The 14310-nt window shown below is 44.7% G+C and overlaps 1 protein-coding gene across 50 annotated transcripts in view; it reads right to left on the reverse strand.

Moving 5' to 3' along the window:
- Positions 1–8551: 8551 nt before the first annotated feature.
- Positions 8552–14310, reverse strand: part of LOC122363183 (C-Jun-amino-terminal kinase-interacting protein 4-like) — a 66445-nt gene continuing 60686 nt past the window's right edge. For all 50 annotated transcript variants that reach the window (XR_006253344.1, XR_006253343.1, XM_043332472.1 and 47 more), the window contains one exon: positions 8552–10072. Coding sequence is in view for 48 of the 50 variants with exons in the window: in XM_043332472.1 (XP_043188407.1) it covers positions 9963–10072 (110 nt within the window). In the remaining 2 variants the exon portion in view is untranslated. The remainder of the gene's footprint in view (positions 10073–14310) is intronic.

Consider the following 14310-nt stretch of genomic DNA (forward strand, 5'->3'; position numbering starts at 1 on the left):
GCAATTTTCTCTAACAATTAATGGTAAATTCTCTACATATCCAGGAAAAGGTGCATGCTAACTGATAATTTAAAGTTCTTGGGGCCAGTTGTTTTCTTCTTTTCTTACGCCGCCCCAATGGCCGCGAATACACTTGTGATAACGCCTATCCATGTATTTGTGTTTGATTTGACGTGTCTGTATAGTCGTTTGAAATATACATTTAATGAAAGTCAACCTTACTTTCCTTTCGCAATGCTCGATGACCGGTAACGGTTAACAGAGCATATGAGTGACCGTAACAATTTTAAATATGCATTGAAACCGCACAACCTGCTGAAAGTGCATTGGCTGCTCCTTGCTACTTGATCCAGTGTGAAGCAAAAGCAAGATGAAGTCAAGTCGAGACTTGAGAAAACAGGAGCCGTCACTCGAGCCGAGCCCGAGCAAAGCCACAGCAGTTTGCAATGTATAAACCCCATTCACTTCTATGGCTTAAGTCGGGATAGACAGGGCACACAGAGTGGGCTTGCCGGAGTTCAGCCCGCTCGGGACCAGAGTAATCTCCATTATACAAATGGATTCACTGCTCGGGCTTAAATCGGGCTAACGCCAACCGTCGCTCAACTAGGGCTAAACTACGGCTGTCCGGAGCTCGCAGAGCGGGCATACCTCCGGCAGAGCATGGGCTTTAGTCGGCGTTTTTGTGTCATACGCCGACTTTAGCCCAAGCCCCAACCGACTTTAGCCCGACTAAAAATCTCGGGCAATCCGCACTTGAGCCTGCTTGGGCCCGGAGCAAAATTGCTGGCTGGGGTCTTAATTGACACATGCCATAAACGTAGGGCTTCAAAAAGGGACCTATTATGTTGTTTTTGATCAGACGAGTCGATTGATCCGCAACATCAGGAACATAATAAACTTCAGAATTTCATAATTGTTGAAGTTAACACGAATTTAGTTCCGAACACCACTTAACCCGGGCCCCCCTTCCATCCATATCTCCTAAACGACTGCAGATATCGCCACCAAACTTTCAGGACCCCTCCGGGCATCAATTTAACACATGAAGACCAAAAATTATTAAAGAGGCTATGATAGGTTGGCCGTAAATGACGTCAGAATGACATCATGTTCTGCCATTTTCGACCCAAAAAAGGTTTAACGGGAAGAGTTGTCAGGCCTACAGCTTTAAAGATACAGAAATATGTTTAAGACATAAAAGGTGTAGAATTACCAGGGCTACCCTACCTAACTGCTATCTCGGATTCTTTTTTGAAATTTGTTGATTTTGACCCCCCAATTTTTTTAAATAATAGCCAAAAAATCCCAAAAGTTTTTCGAACAAAAAAAAAACGGAATATATGTGATAGTCCCTACTGACTTCTATCCACATACCAACTTTCCGATCGATAACTCTTTTTTTGGCCAAGTTATAGCGAAAATAGGTACTGTTCAAAAATGACGTCATATTTTCAAACTCAACTTTGAGCAATTCTAGAGCACGTAGTGCAAAAGAAGACCACCATTAGACTCCCCGTGATGAGTTGCAGCGATTTGATACCCATTTTATGCAAAAATATCAACTTTGAAATTTGACCTAATTTGACCTGACCTTCACCAGAACATAACCTAAACTGGCCCCAAAGGCTGCCTGACCCACATAATCGCAAATTTGTCATGTAAAATGGACCATAAAACATGTATCACATGATACTTTCATACTGTGACCCCCCAGTGACGTGACCTCTGTGACCTGACCTGGTGTCCCGTGTCAGTGACCTCGGATAGCAAAATATGTGTTTGACGAAGAATTTCTTCATCGATGATTTTCAATAACATGCCACTTAACTTGATTTCACAACACATTTCTTGAAATGCCTGTAAACGGTGAAAATGGTTCAGAAGGTAATTCCGTGGTAGGTAGGGCTATCCAACCCCGTTTGAATTTTGAAAATCGGCCGGTAACTTTCCGAGATCTTAGGGAGGGGGGGGGGGCGAAACGCCCCCCCCCCCCCGCTACGGGTGGTAGGGTCCGCCGATAGCCCTAAGGGGCGCGGGTTATAACCTAATAATAAAGCACATCATTCGATGCGCATTGACAAACTAAACACTGCCGATCTATCCTTAAAGGAAATAGTTCACTTTCACGAAATAATTTTTTTGCAACGATTTATGATTTTTTATGTTCAAAATAATCAGCAAAGAAAATAAAACCTTTTTATAACAAAAGATTTTTTTTTCTATATTTTGATATAGGAAGAACTTTTCAGTTTCTGTAAGGCACACGCGATCCAGTATGAAAAGAGCATGGGTCCCGAAAATTCTTCAGAAACAGAGAAATTATCGCAGCCACCGGCATTTGGGCGATCTGCTCGATCTGATAATGTTCCCCTGAATGTCCTAATTGATCAGTACGAGAATTTCTCTAGAGTTCTCGTAGATAATTTCTCTAGTTTCTGAAGAATTTTCGGGACCCATGCTCTTTTCATACTGGATGGAAATATATGCAAGGCACACATCCTCAACGCAAGACACCTTTTTCGGGACGAGAAATAGAATATCTTTGCCTAGGGTGATCGTTGGGCTGTAAAAGCTCCTGATTTATGCTCGTCTCAGCCCAAGCTACGGAACTGCTATTCCAGTTCAAAACCCATGTTAAAAAGTGAACTATTTCCTTTAACCCTCGCGGGCTGCAGTCTTACCTACTAAAACCCGTGTATTTCGGATTTTTCCTAAAGGACATCTGAGGTCAGGTCGATCATGTGACCTTGTCATTTTAAGTAATTGAAGTAAATGAGAGAACACGGAAACTGTTATTTTGGATTCGTGAATGATCTAGAACCACCTCAACCAGATGAAAGCGTGATAACGCGCACTCCTTGCAAGGTCCGATGTTTCATATTAATTTGATCGTCGACCTTGCGTGACGTAGTAAATACAAGTTTTACGTCAATAATTCGTCAGAAGGGTGGCAATTGGCAAACACAAGTCAATTGCACACCTCGCATCGCACTTTCTCACGTGCAGGGTTCACCGCCCGCACGCTCGTTTGTCGCCAAAAAGGTGTCTTTCTGGTATATAGCTACTGAGTAGTGAGTAACAATACAGTACGACGTTTCATATTCGTTGCTAGGGTTTAAGTATGCGATACCAGTGCTCACATAATGCTTAAACAAGGGTCATGGTTAACTTAGCAGCGCTTTAACAAGTTCGCGAATCATATAGAGTCTTGTAACTTGCTCCATTCATTAGTGTTTAAAGGTTTAAAATTTTGCACAAAGCAATAAATGTTGCACATTCCGAGTAACGGTATGAATAAGCAACGCTAATGGGTCTCAGCTGCAAGCTACGAACACGTCGAGCAGCGCATAGCATGATCGGATTTCGGGAACCGTAGACTTTGGCTCAGCATTCTGTTACATCATATTTAAAATCGCTTATACCTATCTTTGCAGGCCAACACACACGATGCATTCAGAAGCTGAAGCGCCTTTCCAAACAGAGCAGCAATACAACTCAGCTCCAAAGTGGGTAGCCGAGCACATCTCCCGCACTTCCTTCGACGTCGACTCACCACATCGTGACCTCCCATTCTGGTAGACGATGGTGCCAGAGGAGCGAGGTGCCAAGACAGACATCCAGGCTGTCCAGTGGACTTCGGTCCGAGTCCCGTCCCGTCACTGTTTGACGCTGTGATGCTGCTGCCGCCGAGCGCGCTCCAAGGGACTTGCAGTTGTTGGGACTTGTGGAGCGCGCTCCGACGGGCAGCAGAACAGTTCACATGCGGCGGGCGACTGGCAGCGAGGGCCGCGCCGCGTCGTCCCGGCGGGCCTCCGGTGGGCGGGACTGTCCCGCGTGACGGCCGATACCAGTGAGGCAAGTTTCGACAAGCATACGGCGTCGAGCAGTGGCGGCCGTAGCCCGTAAGCAGTAGGACGACGGACGGACGGCGGTGAAGAGCGTCTGTGGGGCTTCCGAAGACCGGCTGGCCGAGGCGTGGCAGCACAGCCCCCGTTCACGAGCCTCAGAATTCCTTTACCGTGACGTCACGTGGGCGGCAAAAATCCCTTCACCCCATAACGATCCATACAAATGAGGCCGAGTTTTGAGCTGGGCTGACGCCCAAGTTGAGGGCTAAAACATTATAAAAAGCATACCATTTGAATCAGTAAGGCTTGATTTTTCCAAAACCGGGCCTCAATAGGTCAAATTCGAATGAACCAAGCATTAATTTTGCCTTTTAGATGAGGCCTGCAAATTTCGATGAAGTTTTTTCTCGTGAAGGAAAAAAATAGTGCTACCAAATGCGTCTTGCGCCGCTTTTGCAAAAGTTAGATACTAACGCCATTTTCTATCAACAATATGCAAATTTATCATGATTTTGGCCAAATCGAATGGCAAACATTCACTTAACAATAGCAAGACTTCTATGAGGTGCATTGTTTTGGCGAGTGATCTATAGTATGCTTCAAAAATACCACTGGAACTTGGTATGCCTCATACTGCACTACCATTTAGGAACTGAAGACTCGTATCTGAGCCACTTTGAATACAAGATAATGGGCTTAAGTGTGAAAAAGGCTGTGTTATGCCTTTCAAGAGAAGAAAACATGCCAGTATTGGTCTTTTTTAGCACAAATATTTATTTCTAGACTCTAGTGAATATTAATAATGTGTAAAATCATAAAATGTTGAAGTTCACTTGATACGAGAACAATCAACAGATCACCAAAGCAAGGGACCTGGTTGACGGGTCTTGTTGAGTCCATTTTTTACATTTCTCTCATCCAATAAGTACCTAGTTAATTGAGTAGAGTATTGTCTACTATTATAATTTGTGGTTAATACCTTAACATAGAACATTGTGAGCAACTGTCGTGCTGCCGCAAGGCGCAAATGAGCAAGCACAAGTGCTACAGTGACATGAATCATGATGTATGTATTTCCAAGGTGGCATGTACAATAAATGTTACAAGGGTAGAGTACCTTTGTTCTTTTATGGAATGGAAATCATTTAGAGATACAAAACATCACATGATTCAGAAGAATATTGGTGAGCTGATATTTAGTTTTCATACTTTAATAGCACCCATAAAAATCATCTTCATTTCGTTGAGCAGTGCTCTTGAGATAATGGGTGACCGGGACGGGTCAAGTAATTGAGTTGAAGAACTATGCTGAAATATGAATACAACACTAAACATTTTCAGCACAAAGAACCATCACCTTCTTCATCCACTCCAAACACATCTATTTTTGAATGCATATTGCCCACTCAGGAAACCTTAATGTAAGGCTGAAGCTGAACTGCAGGTTCATTAGCTACGTTAGACTGTGCCCACTGCCCACAGTTCCTTACATGAGAAGACCAGTGAGTGATGAAGTTCTAACTTCTAAATCATTGAAGTCACTTAGAAACATGGTCTGGCACATTTTGCACAGCTATTTCAATTTCATATAATCCAGCAAAAGATATATTGAACGTCGTATGGAAACCATGAATAATGAATGTGTACTGGAGCAGCCAATCTGCAAATATGGTAACTTCGATGAGATCTTGTTGGTGCGGGCTTATTCGGCTGGTGCGGATTTGGCATGGTGCGGAGCGGATTTGGCTAATGGCTTGGTGCAGTGCGGATTTAGTGTGGTGGGTAGGTTAAGGTGGTAGGCTTTAGGTTGTAGGTTTAAGATTGTAGGTTGTAGGTAAAGTTAGGCCAGGTTTGGTTAGGTTTGGTTTGGTTTGACTTGATTAGCAGGCATCTCTGGGTAGAGCGCCTCTCCCTGGTTGGAAAAACAAGTGTAGGGCTTGCTTAACAACTACCACATTTTTATAATGCATGATTTTACTAGATTTTACAATTTGAAACATGTCAAAAACTGTTAGAGGCAATTGGTGTACATTGCTCAGACCATCACTTTGTCAATATAGCCAATGCAGCATTGTTATGAGGGCTAATTATTGCATATCTTATGGCCATGCTCAACCCAAAATTTAAAAACATTCATAGCTGAATAAAAATTTAATCACTCATCAGCATTTCAATTTCATTGTGCAATACAAACCAACCTCTGATGAACAGACACTATAAAGGAAAATAATGACAGAAAACCTGGTGATATTATAAGCGATCTGATAAATAAAGCTAGAGTCGTCTGAATCCTCAATATTCCGATCTAAAATCGCAAATTTGTCCATTATCCTAAAAAATCCACAAACAATACCCTATATACGGCCTTGAACAATACCTTGCATTATAAATGTCTCACGCAAATCATTTATGTATATGCAAACAGCTACCAAATCGCTACCATATTATGTGACGTCACCTGGGCGGCAAAAATTCTTTAGTGAACTAACCTTATAAGTAAAGTAATCTTGTGGCAGCACACTGACAGGTCCTTGGGCATTGCGACTGCTGGGGAAAAGCATTAATGGGGCCAAAGCCCGAGGGGCTCAGTGAGGGAATATTCAGGGAGCCTGTCTGGCTGCATTGTCGGGCACTACTGTGACTTTTCAAGACTACGATGTTTGACTGAATCTATGCCAATGAAAGAGCTTTCACCGTTATCATATCAATGTGGGCGCTAGCCTTAAGCATGATAAACATTTAATGCCAGCTACTACCCACAAGCCAGAGAAAAGGGCATTAGGCATGCCGAACAAATGGCATGACGTCGGTACACGTACACACCGCCTAAGCAGTTCGCATTGCAAATGCGCTAGAATTATTCAGTTAATGCCAAACACCAATAAGGCTGTAATGCAGCAGTTACATCTCGTCCGAAAAGTAATCCCACCTCGCGAGTGACCGAGTCGATGCACGACCGGCACGACCCACGCCTGGCGACCTCATCCGCCGCCATCTTGGATTTCCGCCATCTTCACTCGGTAGGAAGGCGTTCGGTGGCCGGTGCTGCTCGATTCTCAAATAACCATCCATGCTTGATGCTGCTTAAGGTGTTCTCCGTTCAAAGGCAAATGTTCACTGCATTGCACATTGACAATCACTGAACCATCTTCGAATAATCGGCAGACAAAATCAGACAAAAAGCAGCACAACCACCAGCGACCACCGCCCCTGCTCGCTTCCTCACGGCCATTGAGTTCGCGCATCTGCCGCCAGGTGGTAAGTTGTGTTGCAAGGGCGGATGCAGAATTGCATGGAGGGAGCATAGCGGAAAGAAAGCTTAGTTGCTTTTATGCGGGAATAAATGTATCGTAACTGGGAATGGTCGAACCATTTAATGAGATTAAGTAATTTTCTGTCACGCCCAAATGTCGGCAGCTCAGCAGAGCAGGCATTTCTCTGTCAGAGAGGTGCATCGTGTTTTGCATTGTCATGGCCACCTGTAGTGAAACTTCGTTAGCTCAGTTTCTCGTCTCGCGCAATAGACGTCGCTGCACGTATAGAGGGCGACGGGTGGCTTCAAAGGGAAATCTCTCACTCCCACTATCTATTCAGACTGCCTATAATCCTATTCCAATAAAATTAAAGGCAACGACAAAATCAAAATATCTATGCTATAATCTTCCGCTACAATACAACTATTTGTAGGTACAGCCCACCGCTAAAGTAATGTAGGGTTTTACCAATCTCAACGGTTGGCTTTGACTGGCGATTGTTTAATGCGGAGTGATTGAAAAGAAGATGTCAATAGCTAAAGTTGCAGTTGCAAGGGTGACGATACATATAAGCTACATTCAAAGTTTCATTGTAGTCTGGCTAATCGTTCCTAAGCTTCAGAAGCAGAACATACCCATGACTGAAACCCCACATTACTTCTGCTGTGGACTGTACGTGCCCTCATTGGGGCTCAGCTGGCCTGATAACGAGGCATCTACCAAACAGATGCAGATGGTGCCAGCCGATGCCCGATAACGGATTCGGTGGCATCTGCAATCTGCAATCTGCATACCCTGTTTGTGGGAAACATTCGTTAATCGTTTGGGAAAGTAGCTCCTATCGAAAGGCCATTGGTCTTTGGCTACGGCTTCTTTGATTATGCCCCATGGACGAGATGTCATAACTACACTTTGAAACGCATTACCTCAGCTCATGTTACAAGACTGCTATTTCGCTTCGACATACCAAGCTAACAGTGCCATTGCTCGTTATTCGTTGCATTCAAAGTCAGTTTTTTTGTTTGTTCCTGATTTCACTCCTTGGAATTTCGGACCACGTGCTTCAAATGTTTCGGTGTGAGCATGGGAAGCCACGTGTCGTATGGCATTGGTAAAGAGGCTCGCAGCAAATGTACCAATCCGCTGAGTGTATTTTGCCTGCATTGCAATACATATTTAAATGCATTCGCGATATGATTGTGATATAGCCAAGGAAAATGGTCAATAGAGAAAGACCGGAGCCATCGCCCGAGTGCATCTTCCTACTTTTACAGTTCAACTGGATGAGTAGAAGGTAGAAGACCACGGTGCTTCCAAAAGCGCTTGTAAACCAAAAATGCTGGCTAACTGATACCCTATCCTATTAGCAGCTGAGACTTCAAATCAACAAATTACAATAAAAAGATCTGCGCATGATTCCAACGACAGACCCGTTTCCAGAATATCTGAACGCAACCGCGTTTATTTTCACTGTATCGTTTGTTACATAGCGTGCGCATAGGCCTCGGATACATAGGCTACGATTCTGACCGAGAAGCAGAATCACCCCACTCACGAACATCAGAGCTCGATGTACAAATTCAACCTACACAGACCGTTATCAAAAGCCAGCCGACGACATCCAGGCTGTAGATACAGATCTCTGCACCACAATGCGTACATGACTTCAAACGATCGGGAGTGCGTAGATTCTGTTTAGTGAAGCCCGTCACAGTTTTGAGTAAGCAGTTGGATACATTTCTCCGTTAGGTTTTGCAACCCCTCCATGCCAGAGAGCACACTTCAGCGCGTCGTGTAACACTAGATTGCACCGCGCCGGACACATTAAAACGCATAAAATATCCAAATCAAACAACCAACAACAGCCCAGCTGTCGCGGAGGTCAAGCCTTCGGGGCACGCACGCGCCACGCGCCGGGTATCCCGGCCTGGGGACGCGGGAATGAGACCCCAACACGGACCAGGCCCCATCCCGGCGGTCCGCGCCGGGGTCGGAACGGGTCAACCAGGCGTGTGGAGCCGACACCAAGCGTAGGCTTGCCGGGGGACGGGCCAAAAGTCCCCCGGCTCATCGACGATTGTCGGCCGAAACCTGAATCATACCGCCCTGCTGAAAAGCCCACATCCGCGGCAGCCTAGACCGAGCCGTATGACTGAGTGTGCGGCCACTGGAGGACCGCGTGCGCGCCGCCATCAGCCGCAGCTACACGTCCCACACCGTGTCCACCGCCGTTCGCGCCTGCCTGACCGACGTTCGGGTGATCCACCCGTACTCTGCAGCTAAATAAGTCCATTAAGAATAAATATAACAGCCCAGCGCCGCGATAGCCTCGGGCAATCACCGGGTCACGAGGTCACTCACGGCCGGCGCTCGACCTCCGACCTCCGACTAGACCAGAGCGTGCCGCCTGCCCTCCTACCACAACGCATTGCATGCACTTCAATGGAACACAGACACACATACGCGCGCACCCCCACACACTTTTTCGCTAAAACCCGACCGTCATGGGCCGCTGCCTGTCCCGACTGCTACACCGAAGGCAAAGTGAAAAAAATTCATCATTGTAGCGTGACGCTGCACAATGCTGCCTAGTTGTCCAATCGTGCCGTGACAGTGCGCACGGGTTACCGCGCAGGTCAGCGTGCGACCGCACAGTCCATATCACCAACGGGCGTCCGCATAAGCCACGAATCACTACTAAAACGTCCCGACAATTGCAATAAATACACGCACACACGCACACGAACACGCCAGCCGGCGACGAACCGGACCCGTCTGGTCGGCTCGTCAAAGGACAAGTCGCGAACCAGGCGACTCGTATGTCGACAAGCCTTCAACCAGGCGGCTCGTCGGGTGACTAGTCTGGTACGGACACCTGCCACACGATCAGGTGGGAGCGCTCGCCGCGAGACAGAGAGCGCGGCTTGTCGGCTGACTCCTCCAGGTCCTCTTCCTCCTCGGCCTCTCCTGCAGAGACATGGCACCGTCAGCGAAAGGCAGGGGACAGCCACGAGCCAGATACGAGGCTGGTACGAGCCAGATACAAGCCAGCTACGAGCCAGATACAAGCCAGCTACGAGGCTGGTAAGATGCTGGTCAGAGACTGGCACAAGGCCGGTAAAAGGTAAGTACGAAGGAATAATAAATCGAGTACAATGCAGACACGAAAAAGTGTGAGGAAGCCAAGACTCGGGAGCTAGAAGATGCGAGGTAGGTGCAAGGAAGATGACGAGCCTTATACGAGGCAGGCACGAGCCAGATAATGACGCTGGTGCGAGGAAGATGCGAAACAGACGAACTATATGAAGTGCAAGGCTGGGAAAGGTACGGGGCAGATGCCAGAGACACATGGCGGGTAAAAGGAAAGGCGCGGTACACAACCATTTTCTACAGCTTACATAATAGACGGATAATAGACGGAGTCAAAGTGTCAGGAAACATTTCGATATAAGGTGCCTGAAAACAAAACGCAATGATATTACGAATTTACCAATTTGACTAAAAATCGTGAATATGAGTGCGCTATAACAGCAAAAACTTTAGATAAAGTACCTGGATTTTTTACGGAATTGCGGTTGATTTAACACGACAAAAATAAGGCAACTGAAGTAAGTGTATTTGGCGCACGAAAAGAAACATCCGAGACCTTCACAGCCCTGTGAAATAGAAGAAACCATCCACCGAAGGCCAGCAGCCAATCATGCAACAATGAAACGATCGTCCCATCACCGCCACCATCCAGTTCACGTGGCGTGTGTCCACCGTGCCCACTGGGTGCTCCGTGACACGTGTATGTGACCTGTGCCACGTGTGTGTGTGTGTGTGACCTGTGACACGACATGACGTCACCGTCCGACCAGAGCGCCGCCACCCCTCGTCTCCGTACGTCAGTCAGTTCGTTCGTCCGTCCGTCCATCTGCTTTAGTTCGTTCGTTCTTTGGTAAGTCTGATTGCAAGTTTTTCTTTTATACCACTCTGCGAAGCTACGATTTCAGCGAGTCCTGTACGCTTAAATAAGAGGAAGAGAGAAGGAAAAAGAAAGGGATAAATATGACAGCACGCACATCCGTTCTGACTGGCCCCCGTCGCTCTTCGCTCTGTTCACCATGCCCCAAGCCAGCCTCAGCCCTGCAGCCGCTCACAGAGGCCGACATAGCCGGTGACCACCTGGCGCCCGTGTCCAAACGACACGCACCTCGCAGCCCGCACTGCCACGTGGATCGGACAGCTGCCCTGCCCGCCGACACCAGCTGCTCCCCGGCAGATCGGCTAGCAGCTGTCATCACTCAACACCCGTCAAGTACCCACAGGGGGCCTGGCGAGCCGATCCTACCCAATGCAGTCGCCTGCCCACTACCCAGTGTCATGTAGTCAGAAGTGGCTATCCACTGCCCGGTGCCCGCTAGAGGTGGCAAAACTGGAAAATTTTGGGACCCGGACCCGGACCCGGTCTGACTGGCACATTTCTGGAACCGGTCAGACCCGGTCTAAGTCAGCGTTGGAACCAGATGGACCCGTTCCCGAAATTCATTATGAAAATTGTGTACAGTTGTAGGTAGGTATAGCAAGAAGAAAATAGTTTCTTTCCAATTGGGCATACTTGTGTTGCAAAGTAAAAACTCATGCCATGGTCATTTCACTTCACTTCACAGTTTGTATTTTAAAACCAGATCCAGGTCATATTTAAGAATATAAGAAGTAAGTAGACCAATGAATTTCATGCTAACCTAAGCCACTTTTACTACAGCTGCTAAAAATGATGTGAACTGGGGATCCATGGAGCAGTGCCTCCACCAGAGTCAAAACCTAACATCAACATGGAACAAGATAACATACTGATACATACCTTTTCTAATATCCCTGGTAAAAGATATTCGTTTTTAGAATTAATTCATTAGTCCTTACAAATATTATCAACTTGAACTATCCAAGGCCCCAAACGAGAAAACATTCAAAATCAAAATAGAAACATCAAAACTTTGTGATAGTGATGTCAATTTCAGAAATTTTGGAAACCAATACCAAACCGATACCGACCAAAGCCACTGAGAGTATACCAAAACCGAACCGATTTTCAGAAACAGGGGGAAATACCGACTAGATACCGAAATCAGGGAATTATCAAACAAATGCTTCAAACTTTCTCAAGACATATGATAAGCCTTGAAAGGTACCTAATACTTTGAAATAAGGTAACAAAAACAAATCAGGCAATCTCTTAATTATTTGCATTGCAAAAAAAAAACATTTATAACTTATTTTGTTATAAATGTAATTATTTTGTAATTATTAACAAATATTCAGGTCAGTTATTTTACTGGAATGTGGATTCAAGTTAACTGCATGAGGTGTTAGGAAAATAACTTGAACCCTGAATCTTGTCCATGCCTGAACCATCAAACCTTCTTTCAATTCAAGTCATTCATTTCGAGTCCGGTCAAGACAGGGTTAAGCGTGTTATCATGATCCAAAAGTTGTGACCCAATTGACAGTGATGGGCTACACCTTGGGCTGGCTACACCATTAATGTAAACAAAGCCCATGATACCTACAGTTAAACCCAAGTAGCATGGTGATTGGTGACGATACTGACGCAGCCAATTTTTCTTCATAAACAAATGTGTAACACAACAAAACTTGATAAATAATTACTTACGAGGCACACTGATAGATAGCAGACACCACTGTGAGGTTATCGCGATGAAATCTAAGTAAAATGCCCATAATTTTACGGAAGCATTGACACACGTCACGGGTCATCTCTTCCATAATGGCGGCCTTACAGGCGGCGGCCATTTGCATTAATGATTAAACTGAATAAAATAAAGTTTTTCTTTTCTTTTTTGCTTAAATCAAAATTCCTTGTATAAATTTTGACATCTTAAAATTAATTCAAGAAAGTTGTAGGCCACTTTTGCTGAAAAATGAAGTACCAGAAAAACATAGTTGTTCAATTATTTTCAATTAGTTTTTGAGCTATATCGGTTCCTCAACCTGGCGCAGCTGCGACATTGAAATGTTTTTAGATGTGTTCAGTTTTGAAACTGCTGTGTGCGAGTCAAGCCAAAAGCCAATTATATTTTTGAGTGCTTGTGATTAAATTGCTAGCGATCTGTATCTGTTGAGAGAGCAGGAAAGAGAACACTAATTGAAGAAAATAAATTATCCACAGGATCATGACAGCATCGCTCACTACAAGGCTTTTTGAAGTTGAGCGAAGTTGAAGCTTTGTGGGGTGATGCGGGTGATGATGAAGTGACAAATGCTGCCTTAAATATTAGATGATAATGGTGAAGCTAGTGCTGTATTAAACAGGGTTTTGGATAATGTAATTGCATTGCAGTAAAATGGAGAGGAAGACAAGGTCAAGATCAATCACAGACTCCTCAAAACAAAGTCAAATTTTTTGCTAATAAATGCTTTGGAAATTTTGAGAAAGGTAGTTTAAGGATGTTTTCCAGCATACAGTGAGTTAAACATTAATTCATGTTTATGTCTTGCACATTGGCTTTCTTTGTAGGATAATTATCCTCATGGTATTGGAATTTGCTAACACTGATAAGTTGCCATTTAACATTGGTAGACTGATGTATTTGATATTACAGTTGATGTGTTTGCCCATTTGTTAGGACATCATGCATTTGGGAGAAATGTGTCATGATTGTCATTTTTCTTCATCCAGTGTCATTTAGCAAAATCAAATTTGAGTTCAGAAGGTTTATCAAAAATGCTTTCAAATATTTTATGACAGTAGTTGATTTTCATGATACCGACAAAATACCAAATGCTTTTGGTATATAATACCGAATACCGAATCGGTATTGGTTCGGTATCGGTATACCGAAATTTTGGTAACCGATTGACACCACTACTTTGTGACGTCCGCCAGAAATGTCGACACGATAGCAATGCAAGAATGCAAGGACAAAACAGGCGTTAAATCACTGCAAAATTCTGTTGGGGTTAAAGTACTGCAAAATCGTAAAGGCAAATGGCAAGGTTGCGATCCTGACTTAAGTGCCAATTTATTAACGTAGAAAACAAACCACATTTTTTTGTTAGTACTCAGATATAGAATAAATACCAAGGGTTCTGAGACTTACTTGATTTCTTCCCAAACGTGTTCCAAAATTGTAAACTTTTTGCAGTAGATTGGCGTGCGTAAGGTATAGCATTTATGACGCTCAAATGCGCCATTTTCACAT

This window comes from Amphibalanus amphitrite, unplaced genomic scaffold (assembly GCF_019059575.1).
Source record: "Amphibalanus amphitrite isolate SeventyFive unplaced genomic scaffold, NRLGWU_Aamphi_draft 000026F_arrow, whole genome shotgun sequence".
Lineage (NCBI taxonomy): Eukaryota > Metazoa > Arthropoda > Thecostraca > Balanomorpha > Balanidae > Amphibalanus > Amphibalanus amphitrite.